General features: G+C 37.0%; 1 protein-coding gene across 16 annotated transcripts in view; it reads right to left on the reverse strand.

The window, feature by feature from the left end:
* LOC132203822 (hemicentin-1) overlaps positions 1-16,345 on the reverse strand; it is a 165,978-nt gene that overhangs the window by 13,966 nt on the left and 135,667 nt on the right. For all 16 annotated transcript variants that reach the window (XR_009442469.1, XM_059631929.1, XM_059631920.1 and 13 more), the window contains 3 exons: positions 13,167-13,278; positions 1,143-1,324; positions 167-505 (listed from right to left, as the gene is read on the reverse strand). Coding sequence is in view for 15 of the 16 variants with exons in the window: in XM_059631929.1 (XP_059487912.1) it covers positions 167-505; positions 1,143-1,324; positions 13,167-13,278 (633 nt within the window). In the remaining variant the exon portion in view is untranslated. The remainder of the gene's footprint in view (positions 1-166; positions 506-1,142; positions 1,325-13,166; positions 13,279-16,345) is intronic.

The following is a 16,345-nucleotide window of genomic DNA, read 5'->3' on the forward strand; positions in this document are numbered from 1 at the left end:
GAAATGAGAATAATGGGGAAAAAAACACATTTTCTAACTTTCAATTCAACTTTTTTTAAACCCCCAATTTTCTAATTACCAAATGATCCTTTATGCCTAAACTTGTACTTTTTGCTGTTTTATTTAATTTAAACGCGAATAACAATAAAAATGAAATTGTTCTTACAAAAGACGACGAGTTCCTTGTCGTCCGACATGGGACCCCAGCCGGCCTCGTTCATGCCCTCGCAGCTGTAGTTGCCGTGGAAGTTTCGGCCGACGGACTCGAGCAGCAGTTTGCTGGGGTCGATGTCGCAGAAGGTGGAATTTTCGGCGGCCGAGGGCGTCGTGACCTGGACGCCGCAGTCCGGCAGTTCCTTGAGCAGCTCCTTGTCCAGGTACCAACGCACGGCCAGCAGCGACGCAGGGTTGCCACCCTCCACCCTGCACACCAGCGTGATGTTGAGCCGCTCAGTCTCGCTCACCCCCGCCGTCGGCTCCATCACCAAACTCACGCTCGGCTTGTCTGCACAAAAACATTCCAATTTTACTCCCAAATTTCATTCAAATTACATGATTTGGATCGATACGGCGCCGTCTTGATAATTTAAAACAGAAAAAATGTTGTAAAATAGGAATTTTAACTCTATAGAAAAAATAACATTTAAAATAAAATAAGTTAATATTGCTAAAAAAAATTTAAAATGAGTAAATTAATAATTTTTCAAAAATACAACAATTTCTTGCAATATGTAGAATTAATAATTTAACTTTCGATGCGTTGCTTTCTGAGATTAAATAAGCATAAAAATTTGTTTAAAAAAACTTATTTTTTGGTATTAAAATGCAAATTTATCTAAAAAATTTGCTCTTCAAAAACATTTCTTATTTAAAAATGTAATTTCATTAAAATTATTTCAAATTAGAATAAAATTAAAGAAGAATAAATTTTCATTCTATTTTTGCTCTGGAAATGATTTTCAGAAGTTTGTTCACCAGTCTGAACAAAAATATTCATCATTCTCCTTTCCAAAGGATCAAATTTAATGCGTTTTTAAGTACAGGTCGGCGCCTACTTTCGTAAATTGTGTAAAAATATTTGCGCGGATTTGAATTGGCAAATCTTTTGAGCAGGGACGAGAGGGTTGGAGATAAAAACTCACAGTAAATGGCGACGTAGGCGACGTTCTGCGACTCGGCCTTGCCGACGGCGTTCTCGAGGACGCACGAATAAGTGCCCTGGTCCACTCTGGTCGCGTTCTTGATCAGAAGGGTCGTCTGCAGGGGCGTGCCACCCTCGTAGTGCTGCCCTCCGTCCAGCACCACCGGCTTTCCGTCGCGCAACCTGCGAATTTAAATCAAAAAATTTTATAAAAATTCTTGTGCAGAGTAAAATCAAAATTCATTCTTTAGATTTAAAATATATTTCAATTTTATAATTTATTTAAAAAATAATAAATCGCATTTTATTATCATAAACTGATTTAATTATTTGTACCTGAAAAAATGAACAAGTCTACTAAAAAATAACGATTAATATTAATAAAATTTCAATGAAAAAGTTATATTTTACTTTAAAAATTCATGTTTTTGCAAATTAAATGTTTAAAGCGCATTTTAATGCAGATAATTTTTGATACTGAATGATTTTTTTTTAGTAAAAAGGTCTTTGTTCGCCGAATTACACGCGAAAAAATGTTTTCCACGTTTTTGGCTTAAACTGGTGGTCAAAGTAAAAAGCGGAAATCGGCCGGCGGCTGGAGTTTGGGTAATGAATGGGACGCGGAATGATTAATGTCGAGGCCCGTCGGCGAAAACATACATCAGGGGCCATTGTTCGTTTTTGCGACTCTGACGAATCGCGCGGCTGGACCTTTTTTTCGGATCAAAAGTGACCTGCGAAGATGAAGTAAATAGTCGATGGCGCGCCACTTTTCACTTCGGCAAAAATAAATGATTCAATTTAAAGGGGTGAAAAATGGCACCAGCTACCAAAGCGTTTCGACTCTCTCTGCTGCAAAGTAAACAAATCATTTGCAAAGAGAGCGGGCGAAATTTATTTAATTGAAACGTCAAAACTTTTTTAATAAATTGCTCTCATGAATGCTGCTTTTTTACTCGCGCTCAACTTTGGTTGGCCTGATGCAATTTTGATCTCGCCAAAGACATCTGCTGCTTTGCGGCCAAACACACTCGCGCGCGATTTCCACAAAAACTTTATTATTCAACGCTGGCCGGAGGAAAAGATGTAAATATTTAGTAACGCGCTGTGTGCAAAAGTTTCTCCTAAAAACCGACACAATTCAATGCAAATTTTTAGCTTCTGAAAAAGTATTAACTTTTAAATTTAATAAATAGTTTTATTTATGAATTTATTTCCAATTTCAATATTTATTGCATGCATTTAATTTTTTTAAATTAAATTTATAAATACTAAATTTGCATTTTCCCAATGTAGCAACAAATAAGTCTCATTTTTTTTTTTAATTTTTTCCAACAAACATGAAACTTTTAATTCATTTTAGAAACGGAATGAATAAATTACATTAAAATAATTTGGAAGAAACCTTTCATAAACACACAAAAAGTGAATTTTCGCACAAATTGAACTTTTGAAGTTGGGAGCAACATCACGGTCGATGCACGTGGCTGCAAGCAAAGCCTCGTATGCGCTGATTATCAAACGGAGAGCATTGTCGTGGAATTTCTGAAGTGCACCGGTGAGACTGGCCCGGCCGCAAACCTAGACCCAGGTGCCGTTCGGTTGTTGCAAAACTTGACCGACATTCGCAATTCGAACATGCAAACAACAAGACACAAACGACACTCCTGGGCTCAAATTGATTGCTTGCATAGCTCGGCCCAGACCTGCAACTTCATTCCCCGCGTCTTGATTGCACTTGCGGTGAGCCAAGTTGAGAACACTTAATTGTCTTGCTCGCAACAAGTCTCAACTAATTAGCCTCTAAAATGTGTAAAATACTAGAAAAGGTTTCAAAAAATTGAGTTCAATTTAAATGTGAAAATTAAATTCCAGACAATTTTACGTTATTCTAACTACTTTCAAACCAATCCAAGTAAACTGACAAAAATAGTACCTTGATTTGGAAAAAACTAATAATATTTTGCTGGAAGGAGCACAAAAATCCGCTATAGATAACATTCAATTCCATTTGTAATTCAAATGAAAGTTTTAATAAAAAATTTGGATTTTCATAAAAAAATTTTACAATAATTTTGTTTATTAAATAAAAATATCGATTTGAAATCAAAGAATTTCATTCCGGGTCGCTGAAAATAAAATTGAATCATTTAAATAATCAATTAAAAGTGAATTTCAAAAGGCGCTTAAAACGGGAAAATTTAATTACCGAATCTAGCGATTTAAGCTTTGGTGGTGCAGAAAATCGGCTTTATTAAGCGTAATTTTTGCACATTTTCGGGTGCATTCCAGCGAGTTTGCAGCACAATTGGCATTGGAAAGAGCAGCGGTGCGCGTAATTCGCCCCGGATGATTGGATTATGAAATTAGCCGATCAAATTGGACCGCGCGCGCTTTTATGTCCGCCCGCTCAGCCGAATTCTCCACGAGTGGCGGCAAATCTGGCAGATTTTTTTTGTTATTTAAGAAGAAGTGGTCTAATTAAATTCATTTAGAGGCAGCTTTAATTGGCGGAAACACTTACAAAAAATAATAATTTCGAAAGAAATCTTTATTTTTTGCCTGTGTCGAAAGTTTGTTGCGAAAAGCGCGTTGATTAATGGGGCGGGTCCGTTTTGAAAACAAGAACGTCGGCGACGAGAGATATTTAATGAATAAAACACAAGTGTTGACAAAAAGTTTAAATGGAGTGGCGTCGAGCAGCGCTGAGTGCTCAAGTTGCTCGGAGCCACTTGATCCGAATCTGCAAACTTCTTTCTTTCTTCAGCTTTCGTCGAGCGAAACAGACCTGCCATCAATTATCCAGAATTGAACCTTCGTCGTTTCTTTCAACCAATAGAAAAGCTTGCCAAATTGTAAGCTGGCCTATTTCAATTGCGGCTTCAGTGAAACATATTTTTTTTACATATTCACTTAAACATTTCTGACCTTTTGCAAAAAAAAAATCATAATTTTAGAAAAAAATTAATTGACTTTTCGCTCCAATTTAGATGGATTTGCGGCCAGAAAAAAGAGCTGCATGAACCTCTTGAAATGGCTGAAGATGGTTTGGCAGCCAAGGCTGTGCAAAACGGCGCTTCTCCTCATCAATGGCTCGTTTTATTGCAACGTGTAATAAAAGTGCAGCGGTTGCTGGCGGGCCGAGTATTTAGGGCCATAAACATTGGTTACACGCGCGCCAAGAGGATTACACGGAGAGAGCATAATACACGTGTTCACTGCGGGGAGATTTATCTGCGAGTGGAGAGGCAGCATCCTTAGCAGCTCCTCCATATTTTCTTGAGCGTTTTCCCAACCAAACGAAAGAGCAGCTTCCTGTTGTTCTTTTTCTCAAAAAAACCCTTCCGCTTGTTTCGCAACAAGAAATAGCCTCTGATTTTCCTGGTTTCAAAACCAGGAAAAGAGAAGTTCAAAGTTCACTGCTGCCAGCTAAATGATCCTTTTAGTCTTTAATTTGGAAAAAGTTAATTTGTTTTCATTATTTAACCAGAACAAAAAACATATTGAAATTTATAAAGTCATGAAAACTTTCACCTTTTATTACATATTTAAAATACTTTTGTTTAAAAGAGTCCTTTGTATTTTTCTTTTTCTTCATTCGCTCTTAAGTTCATCTGTGAAAATTAATGACTTTCCTTACAAAAAGGGTATAATTTAATTTAAGTGAATTAAAGAAGAGCATTGAACATTGAAATTAAAACTTCTGAACTCTTTTCCATAAGATAAATGCAAATTTTTTATATTAAACTGACCCATTGATTTATTTTTTATGAACGTGATTTGGTGAAATTTTTATCAGGCTAATTTTGAGAGAGAAATTATTTAAAAAAAAATTATCATCAAAATCAGTCCACAAATGTTTCAAAACTTTAAGGAATATGAACAATTTTGTACAAGTTTCATTTCAAATAAACGAAAATTTGTTATTTTCAGTAATTATAAAAGGGGAAGGTTTTGAAAAATTTCCTTATTTTGTTAAGTGTTGCACTCGAGGAAATTCGGTTCGTCCTCAAATTAAAAATATCACAGCGAGGCGTGAGGAATGCGCGCGTAACAGGAAAAGAGCAGTCGTTAAAATGAGCGCTTTTTCGCGTCAAGAGGTCTCGCGATCGCGGCACTGCAGCACCAAATTCTCGCGTGTTTCCATGGAAACCGACCGCTCACTTCACTCTGCACGTATTTTTGCACCCGGCGGTGCTAACGATGCTCATCTCTCTCTCTCTCTGTGCAGTTTCTCCTCTTTTGATGCATCAGAATAAGGTAATAATCAGGTTGCAAATGGCATTGAAATTGGATCGATCGATCGACTTGCAAATTTCAGCGCAGCTTGTTAGCGCCACAATTGCAAATTCAATTACCAACAACTTGGGTATTTTACGGCCCTTGTTTCTCTAGACAGCTGCAATATTTCAGCAGTTTATTGCATCTCCGTGTTTTGCAGCCAATTACTTTTTTATGCATTTTTCTCAGAAACAGAGACAAGGTTGTGAAAAGAGAACATTTTTCTTTGTTAAAAAGGCGCAGTTTTTTACACAACAATTTTGTAATTTTGTTGAGTTCCAGGCTAAAAAAACTGCCTAGTCAATGTTGATGGTTGAATTTCACCCTAAATTTCATTGTGGATTTCAATTCCAAAGAAACATCATAAGAAAAATTTAAGACATTGTGAGAACTGAATTTTTTAAATTTTATCAAAGTTTCTTATGGGAATTTTCCAAAATGATTTTTTTTCTCAAAATTATCTTGATTTAAATTGATTGAAATCTAACAGAATCAATTTCATATATCACTGAATCAAGTTGGTAAAATAAAATAAATAAGTATTTTGACAGTGCAAAATTCACATTGATCTTTTAGGAAATGGTTTTAAAGATTTAACTCGGTCTATTTGTAATCAAATTGTATCCGAAAACTTCCAAAATATTTCTCAAAAATTTCTATAAAAAAAGTTTCAGGAGTCATTTTTGATCTCTATCTTTTAGAATTGAACTTGATGGAAAACCATTTCCAAGCTTTTTCCTTCTCCGCAAGTTTCGACGGAGCGAAATCGAGCCGGACCAGCTGAGGAGAACAAATTGGCTATTTGGTGCGGCGTCGGGCCCAAGTGCAAAATTTGGAGTGGCATCTGCTGGCCGCGCAACAATAAACTGCCGCAGACTCTCTTTTCCTTTTCTGCTCCATCTCGGCTTTTCCGACTAAAAGGATGATCGAGTTTGGCCGGCAGGAATTTTTCATTTGTTGTGGCGCCGCCGCTTTATGACCGCTAATGAATTAAACAAATTCCAAAGCTCGATTAGGAATTCCTGCCGAGCCCTTTTCCAAATTTACAACATCATTAAGAGAGCGCCGGCCGCCGAGTGTCAAAGAAGGGTCTGCAAATTGTTATTGCCGTTCATAATTTTTCGCTCAAGCACTGCACACACTTATCTCGCCACTTGCTTTGTGCGAGACTCGCATATTTAACGCCTCGTTCCGCTGCAATTTTATTTTGTTCCTTGGAATTCGAATGTTTTTCTCAGGACTAGACGATTCTGATGAGAATTTTAATATCTGATTTCTGCACTTAACACAAAATTGATAAAAAAAATCCACAAATTTTATTACTAAAAATATCAAATTATCCAATTGTTGCAATCTGCAGATTTTCTGATTGTTTTTATAAAATTTTATATTTTCCCAATAAAGATTGATTTCACGGATGTTTACCCAAATAAATGATTCGATTAAATGAATTGTTGGACTGCAATTGTTATCCGCGGGAGCTATTGTTGGCAATTACGGCACGGGTCGAGGTAGAGAGACAAGGCAAATATTAAAACAACAGTTCAAACAATCAATTTTATGTTGGAGTGCAGAGCGCGCGAGCAAATTAGCGAAAATTGATTATACAAAATTAAGCCGTGTGTTGACCGACGGACGAAAACAAACACCGCAAATTGATCACAAAATTGACCAGCGCTCATAAATTATGCAAATGGCGGCGAAAAAAAATATAAAACCAGCCAGCATCTCTCACAATGGCGCTGGAAATAATTTAATCACCTGCTGATGGTGGAAAAAAAATCAGCGCCGTCTGTCGGAACCGTGACGAGGATGCCATTCAACTCCATTGACAGCCAAAGGGTTGCTGATTTAAATCTTTTGCGATAAAAATAATTTTTTACTTTGATAAATTTAATCATTATTATATCTCAATCTTTCATTTTTCAATTATTATATAATTATTGAGAGAAATTATGAAAAATTTTATTTTATATTTTGGATATTCCATTTGGAAATGAAAATTTAAAGTTGGAAACCCGGAGAGAGAAAAAGGGATGGGGTTGACGCGGGGTGAACGCGAACGGCCAATTGTCCAACTTTTGCTTTTGTCCGACGCGATCGAGCCGAGCGAAAGAATTTTCGCCGTTATTTAATTCACTCCCTCTCTCATCTCATCAGCCACACATTTGGAAAGCTCCCTCCATCAAGCCGCTCTAATTAAGCCTTTTGTCCGGCCGGATTTGCATTGTGTTAATCGCCATTAACGCCCCAAAATAAAGTCGGTTCGCCCTCACCTGCCAATTCTCACCGTGAAATTCTTTTACATTCGATTTTTTAAATTTATATACCAAAAGAGGGCGAGATAAGGACATTTCTGGAATTTTTATTTCTTCGCCCTCCAGAGAGGGATGGAAATTGGTTTTGTAAAAGGCTGAGAGTTTTCCTTTCTTATTCTTTTTTCGCGGCGCAGTTTATTTTTCCTTTTGGCTGCAGCTTGCAACAATTTATGCAGGCCAGGTTTTAATTTCATCCCCCGGTCGCTTGTTAATCAACGCCGCGTATCTCCCCTCGCTCGCGCAAAGGGGATGAAGGGCTAATCTAATTGCCTGGAAAGAATATACGCCGCCGGCAAAGCCAGAGACAACAAAAGCCACTTGTTTACCACTTTCTTTTGTTCCACCCACTGAATTTCGCAGACAAATTTATGAAAACAAAAAATTTATGTGTACCTGAGGGGGAGAGAAAAGGCTTAATTTCGTTCGTGGGTGCTTTTGTTCTTTTTCTAAACTCAAATTTAGAATTCCACGACGATTGAACACTTGAGATATTAAAAAAGGGTTAATCTCATTCATTAACAAGAAAAGAAACAAATTAAGGCATGAAAATGTGAAGTATTTTAAATTTATTATCTTCGTCAATATTAAAACGATTATTTGATTATGAAATCGTTTTATTTTTTTTGCAAGCTTTTGTGAATATTTTGAATTTTTACGTTTCTTTTGAGCGAATAATATATCAAATTTTACGTGAGCATCGCTCTTCGCAACAATTACGAATGTTCCATTAAGCAAACGGAGTTCTTCTTTTGTTTCAGCAGCAATCGAGTTATCACGGCAAATGCTAAATACCCGCATTTGAATTCGCGTCTCGCCGAGACGAGAGAGCAATTAAAAAAGCGATTTTGCACTTCAGAGCGACTGCTCGGAAGGGACTCGTTTAAATGCGCAATTACTGCGACCCTAATTGCAATTACGCGAGTGCAACGCACCATAATTCCTGAAAAAAATTCATTTCATCTTGATAATTAATTCCTCTGGGAACGCAACCGTCTCTCCTTTTCCGAAAATCTTCTCCTTTTTTATATGAAATTAGAGTGACACTGATATTAATATAAATAATTCGATTGTAGGCCAGATGCATTTCAGAAGAAAAATGGACGCGTCCTTTCAGCGCAAGATGAATAGTCGTGTCCGTTCGCGACCCTCCTCAAAAGATGATCCTCAGCATGCAGTAAGAGCTGTTCTTCTTTTTTTGCTCGGGGTGGAAAGAGTTACACACAAAAATATATATCTCTCTTTCTTCTCGTCCAGCAGAAGCGGCCACGATTAATTTCAATGAAAGGAGCGTCTCTTAAATCATCGCGACCCCGAAAAGGCACTCGCTCCCCCCCCCCCCCCCACTAATAGCTGTCAACCGACGAATGTCCTAAATTGCTGATGTCGTCCCTCACCAAAACCGAGGGGCAAACCTACGATGCGTGCCTCCAATGATGATAGCAACAATCGTCCGACAGCCAGAAAAAGGATCCGCGTCTCTTTCAAATCAAACCAAGCTTTTTTCTACACCAAAATTATGGGAAGATTTTTTCAGTGTAAAAAGATAAGAAATTAAGTATTTTTTAAATAAAACCATTTTTTTTCTCACTTTGGCGCGTTTTTCTCACAGGCAAATGACGTCAGTGACTTGCAAATATTATTCTTGAATTTACGTTTGTAGCAGAGTTTTTCAGGGCAAACACGGGCGTACTTTGCGATCGAAGCGCTAATAATTGAGACACGCGTCAATTTGTCACGGCGGCGGTGCGATATTGACATTTTCCCGCTTGTTGACTTTTAATTATGCACAACGCCTCGTCTCGCTGATAAATGGCGCTTTCTTCTTCTTCTTCTTCTTCTTCTCGGGAATTAATTCTCGTCGGGGCTAATCTCGAGTGCACACACTCGGTGGCGCTGCAGCTGGCGCGCGGATTATGAATATAAGGGCTGCAGCTAATTGAGAGACAGACACACTGAGCAAACACAAATCGCACAATTATTGGTGCCACCAGCGTCTTCTGATATTGCTTCAGCCAGTGGCGTGCCAACCTCGATAATTATTCCATTGTTGCGAACAAGGAAAATTACAAAAAAATGTTTGTTATCATAAAAGTTGTTCAATTTCAACTGTTTTTTCTTTTAAATTCCCACTTTTCAAGGTCTAGGTTGCTCAAAATCAAGATTTTAATTTAATTTCAAGCCAAAAATAAAAGTAGTTTGTCAATCAAAATCGGAGCTATTTTTCAATTGAATTTTCATTTCGTGTAAATTTCGACTTCAAAATAGTTTGTCTTGTTTGACGTTGTTTTTTGCTGTGCTACTCTCGATATCCTGAGAACTCGGAGCTCAGTCAAAGCCGGGCGCGTGGCGCCCCTTTGAAGCCTCGTGGCCTTATTACGTCTTCAAAGCTGCAGTGACGAATGGGCTGCTGGCTCCAGTGACGTCGCGGCTTTGGCTCCGACCGACTCATCCGCGTGTGCATCCCTTTGAATAAAAATGGCACCAATTCCAGGGACAAAAAAATGCAGCGATGGAAAACTAATAACTTGCCCAAGTCAGTGCAGTTTTTTACAATCACGACTTGGCATTTCAACTTTAAATTCAATTCCATGTGCTCGGCATTAATTTTCCATTTTATTATTTTTTTTTAACAACTTAAAACAAAGAAACCAAGCCTAATTTGAAAAATAATGGAGGAAAAAATCTGACAAAAGTTTTTGATTAAAAAACAGATTTTGTAAAATGAGTTCATAGTTTACCGAAATTTTATAGAATAATTTTTTCTGTTTACAAAATTGCTGTTTATAAACAAAAACATTTAGTTCAGAAGATTGTTTTCACTGCAAAAACAAAACACATTTCACAATAAAAAAAGCAACAGTTTGCATTTTTTAATAATTTTGAAATTTTTCCACGAAAAATCTTGATTGCAATTTTCTTTACAAAAAAATATCAAATTTGGCTTGGTTTATTTCATTCTAATTTTTTGCTCTAATAAGCAGCAATTTTGAATTTGAGTAAAATCGGTCAGAATTATATCTACGCGGGCGACAAAGTAGGAAAATCGAAGTAATCGGTTGAGTGCGATGGCGGGAAATTGTCACTTAATCAACGTGTCACGTGTCAATATGTCGCGCAAATTCAATCAGCGCGAGAGACAACAATTTCACGCGCCGCCGCACCGAAAACAAAATCTGCATGATTTATGTCTCATTTTTTCTCTGCACATTTTCCAAGGAAAGCACCTAGATCGGTTGCTCGCGAATTGCTGGAGCGTGAAAGCGGCTTCAGCCATTTCTGCTTTTCCAGCAAAGAAAGCAAAGAAAAAAAGAAAGCAGGTTTAATGTCGTTACCAGCGGCAACCCTTTCCCTGCGGCCTGAGGGCGCGCTTGTTTTCCTTTATTTTTATATATTTATATTTGCTGTTCCGCGCGACACGACTTGGCTCTCTTTTGTGCATTCAAAGACGACACAGAGAGCATTTAAATTGGCCCCTGGCACTTTCTTTTGACACGCTTTCCTTCTCAATACAACATTCAAAAATTGCAAGAGGATTTTATTTTCCCAAAAAGGAATTTTTTTTCCAAAAGGACTTCAAAGAAATTAAATTCATTAGAATTTTAAATGAAATTTTCCAGATTATCAAGAAAATTTTTGTGTTTTTGAGGTTTGGCAAAGTAAAATGAACACTTATTTGGATGAAGCTTGAATGACTTTTCTCAGGTTGTGTTTGCGCGTGAAATTTATTCGAGTCGCGTCTCGCAGCCGAGAGCTGAAAACAATAATCGATAATGCTGGTTCGGCGGTTGCTTTCTTTGCACAAAGGTGGAAGCTGCGACTCCGACTCAGAGGGAAAGAAAGAAAATGTAATCTAGGCGTGAAATAAAAAATGATTCGCGCTCGCCGAGTGATGAATGAATGAAGCGGCTTTCGAGCAAGAAGGATGAAGCGGCCGAGGCGTTGAGACAGCGCGTGTGCCGCCATTTACGGGCCAATTTCGGGCCCCCGAGAGTGATGTATGATCTTCTCTGTTACTTTATTGCTGCGCCCGCCCGCTCGCTTATTAAAAATTTCAAACCTCGCGCGCGCCTCCTAATTACACGCACGCTTGTCTAGCTTCCGATGAGAAATTGCCACTTTTCCCATTTCAATTTGCAGCGAGAAAAAAATTGAAAAATACGTTTAATTTCTTCATTTCTGTTTAGAATGTTCTTCACTCCAAAGAAATACCAAGTTAAATTCTTTACGGATTGAAATAATTTCACTTGAAAATTTCAAATTATATAAAATCATCATTTTTTGGACAAATAATGCAAATTTGTTAAAACCAACGTTTAAATCCATCTTATTATAAAAAAAAAACATTTATTGGCGTAAGTTTTCAAACGTGTTTTTTGGCAGGGTCATCCAATCTTCACCATAGCAAGAAGTTTCTCAAAAATGTTTAGTTTTACCTCATTATTCTTGAAATTAAATTTGTTTTACGGGACACTCAAAATTGGATTTTTGTAAAAAAGGCTTTATTTCGGCTTCCGGTGGTCGTAGAACAAAATCCCGGGAACGCTTGAATTTGTCTCGTTGCCCTCTACACCTTTAATCTTGGAAGCAAAATCGTAGGTCAAAGTTTGAGGTCACTTCCAGTGATCTTGTGACCTTTGACTTCAAAATTGAAGGTTATTCCTCAATTAAACTTCAATTCTGAAATAGCCATTTTGTAGAGCGTGAAAGTTTACCTCATGATAGTGAATGAACTGACTGGCTTTTTCCTTAATTAAATTAATAAAAAAATTAAAAGAGCAAAAACGTGTTTTTTCAAGCTTTTTTTCTGGGTATTTGAGCCTCTGTAAATTTTTCCCTGAGCACGATAGCCCAAAGTACCTAATGACAAAAAGTGATCAACTTGGCAAGACCTAACTAAAAACGTATTACACGTAGTGAAAAGATAATTGACCTCGGTGACCTTTGACCTTTATAAGACTTTTCACTAAATGTGACACATCGTTTGAAAGAGGACATCTAAGGGGTCATTTTGGTATTGGGAAATTTGTTCTAGCACCGATATAAGCAGATTTATCAAAGTTTTACTTGATTTAAATTTAATTTTTCCGTCTTTTTGTAAAAAGGCTTGATAAAATTTTTTGTTTCTGTAAAATTATATAAAAAGATTCTACAAATATAGCTAAAAAATTACTCTGGAGTCTAATTTTTAATATGACTTTGAACACGCGTTCCGGTTCAATTAGCCGAGGGCAGTTTCAATAATTGCGCTTGTTAATGGGATTCGTTGCGATATCGAAATAATTAATAGTTTCCAGTTAGTTTGATTGGCCGCGTTGGTGCAGCGAGACATCACCGCAATGTTCGCATATAATTATTTCACTTTGATTGGAAATTGGCGTGTGCGGGGGAAAAACTGAAATTGGTTGTAAAACGAGAGATCGACTCACCACTGGACGGAGTTGAGGACGGCGGGGTTGGCGTCGAATTGACAAAAGAGCAGCACGTCCGTTGATTCGTTCACAGTCACATTTTCAGGGCTGACAAACACAGATGGCGGGTCTGGAATTAAACGAGAGAGAGAAAACCAGTGTTAAAATAATGCTTTTCACGCGCGCGGGCCGCGCCAAATTATTTCACGCGCACATGCTAAGTGGACGCTTTTCATTTTGCCAGCAGCGTCGTGAAAAGGCAAAAACAAGCTTTGTCTTTTCAACGCGACGAATAAATGAACCAACTTTGAATCCAAAGTCGCAGATTAAAAGCAAAGTGGAATCGTGTTGAAAATCTCGTTCGCTATTGAGATTTAAATAAATTAAATGTTTGGAAATGTTGGCCAGTCGAGCCAGAGAGTGAAAATACATTGGAAAAGGTTTTTTATTCAATAAAATTGTATAAAACTGAAATGGAAAAAATATTTTAATCGAACTTATTGAAAAAACTTTAAATTCAATAATTCTTTTTAATATTTTTAATAAAACGGACTGAATTCCTTAAAAAAAGGCTGATTCTCCAAACACGAGAATAATTTTTTGTTAAAAAAGCGAATAATTTATTTTAAAAAAGCAATCCATGTTTATTCTTTACATAACTTTATTTCCGAGTTTAACAAGCTAAGGAGAAACCATTTTAAAAATAATTTAGATTTTAAAGTAACGTTTAAACAACTGAAAATGTTCAATTTTAAGTAAATATAAGTTACAAATTAGAAATTGAGGCTTTTTTTCAATATATTTTGTTCAAATTGAGTAGGGTTTTTTTGTACTCTATTAAAGAGTTTCGTCTACTATTTTAAGAGTAATTTATAGAAGCCTCAAGAGATCTTGATATTATAGAAATAAACGATTGAAAAGTAAAAAATCGGAGTTCATAGACCTTTAAGAGCCTGCAAAATCCCCTCTTGGTCTTTGTTTGTAAGCCTCTGAACAATTTCTACATTTCACAAAGTTGTATAATTTTTGTAACTCGTCGAGCTTATTAAATTTTCCAAGTAGCACCTCGCGAGCAGCTTCAGACATTCAGAAAGTTGCTTTTGTAAACAAGACTGAAAGTTTTGTGCTGCGCGCAAATTTGCAGGATGTGTGCCGCCGAACTTACTTTTCATTGTTACAACGTTCGCTGCAAGTTTTATGCACGCGTCTCTGGAATATAACAAGGAAAAGGAAATAAATAAATATCATGGCGTGCGCGGAAGCCACTTATTTAGATTGCAATTCCGCCGCGTTGTTTGTCCTCTGCATTTTCATTTTCGCACAAAGGCAAAAAATGGAAAAAAAGGAGGTTTTCTTTTCGCTCCGGCACGTAATTTTATTTGCCCAGGTCGGATAGAAGAAAAATTGCCCCCACCTTTTCGCATAAATAAATCCATCTCTGGCGCGAACCCAGATCAAGAATTGAAATGATTTATTTTACATCCCGAGAGTTGGAAAATGACGGATCGCGCGGGGCGAAAAGCAGCGCATCATAACGCGGCGAATTAGGCAAGCCAGTCACGTGTCTGCAGCTGCAAAAATCAATGTTTTTGTGCGAGAGTGGAAGAGTTGGAATCGCCTGCTATGCGGCACTTGGCTCGCAAAAATCAGACTCAGCGTTTTGATAATTGTTTCGGTAAATAGGCCGCTAACATTCCAGCACCCTCCCCTTCTCTCCCCGACCCCCAGCACAAAACACAAAACTTGTTTGTTGGTTTTGGGCCATTTTCGATTCAGTTCGATTCAACAACAGAAATTATGAGCCAAATCACGGAAATCTGCAAATAAATAATAATAAACAGAAAAATTAGTGGAAAAACTTGATCACAATTTTCATCCCTTAAAAATCATCAGGAATTTGAAAATAATTCATGTGAAAAATCGCAATTGCTGTGATTGAAACGATTTTTAGAATAATTATTTTTTATAAGGATTGTTTTTCCAGTTAAATTTCTGAAAATTGAAGATTAATATAATTAAAGTAATATTAATAACAAAAATTAAATATTTATTTATTTTAAATTGAAATAATTGTGATTGAATCGGTTATTGGAGGATTAATTTACACAGAAAAATTATTTTCAAATAAAAGTTTGATACTTTTTCAAATTTAAATATTAAATACAAAAAAGAATGAAAAATTTTTGTTCTTGCGTATTATTTCAATGTTTGCAACGTTTCGTCGTTTTAAATTGCTCCATTCATCATGCGGTGGGGCGTGTGCAGGACTGCTTTTGAGCCTTTTGCTTTCGGCCCAGTGAACAGCGCGACAAGTCCTTGCGGGCCAACACATGAATTCTCAGGGCGGAATTATTGAATTCAGTGAGCACGCGAGCGGCTCCAAAGTTTGCTTTTCGCAATATAATGAATAGGAAGGGCGACAATGAAGCCTCATTTGTTACCCCGCCTGAGATAGATTTTGACGTCCAATTTCACAGCTGCATCGAATCCGCGCGAGACACCGACAAATAATCGCATTACCTCCGCCTCTTGCGCGGCACCATCTTCATCACATCACAATCCACTCCTATGCAAAGAGCCAAACAAAGATCGGCTCGCAGAAGCAATAAGGATTTTTAACTTCCATATTCATGTGCATGGTGGATTCAAACACAATATCGAATTTTAACGAAATTTAGAGGGAGGAAAATCATATAGAAATAGCTATATTTACAAATTGTTTCCGAAATTTGGCGTCCATTGCGGAACTTTACCGAAAGCCCTTGAGCTAAAGTTGGAAGTAACGCTTGAAGAAAAAAGAAAAAGGGATTAAAAAGTTTATTCTTTTAATTTTGATTCACATTTTTCCTTGATTCATAAATTTTATCCTAATCTCAAATTGAATAATTGATATAATTGGAAGAATTTGAATTTTTGTGAATAAATTTTTTTTTTTTTAATTTCGTTTAAATTTACTAACAGATAACTAAATAAAACTAAAATTTATGTAAAATAAATAAAAATGCCTTGTTTTGAAGCCAGATGTGTCAAACTTATCTTGCGTTTGAAAGCGATTTTTGAACTCTTTTCCTCATCAATTCGCAATTTAGTTGGTTTGATTTGCAATCTCCGTGAATGGGCTTTGGTGCCGGATTTGGTGCGCGCGCGTCTCTCTTTCTCTGCTTAAGCTCGTTAGTCGCGCAGACACACAAAACTAA

The sequence above is a fragment of the Neocloeon triangulifer genome, unplaced genomic scaffold, assembly GCF_031216515.1.
Source record: "Neocloeon triangulifer isolate White Clay Creek 2 clone unplaced genomic scaffold, ASM3121651v1 ptg000020l, whole genome shotgun sequence".
NCBI classification, from domain to species: Eukaryota; Metazoa; Arthropoda; class Insecta; order Ephemeroptera; family Baetidae; genus Neocloeon; species Neocloeon triangulifer.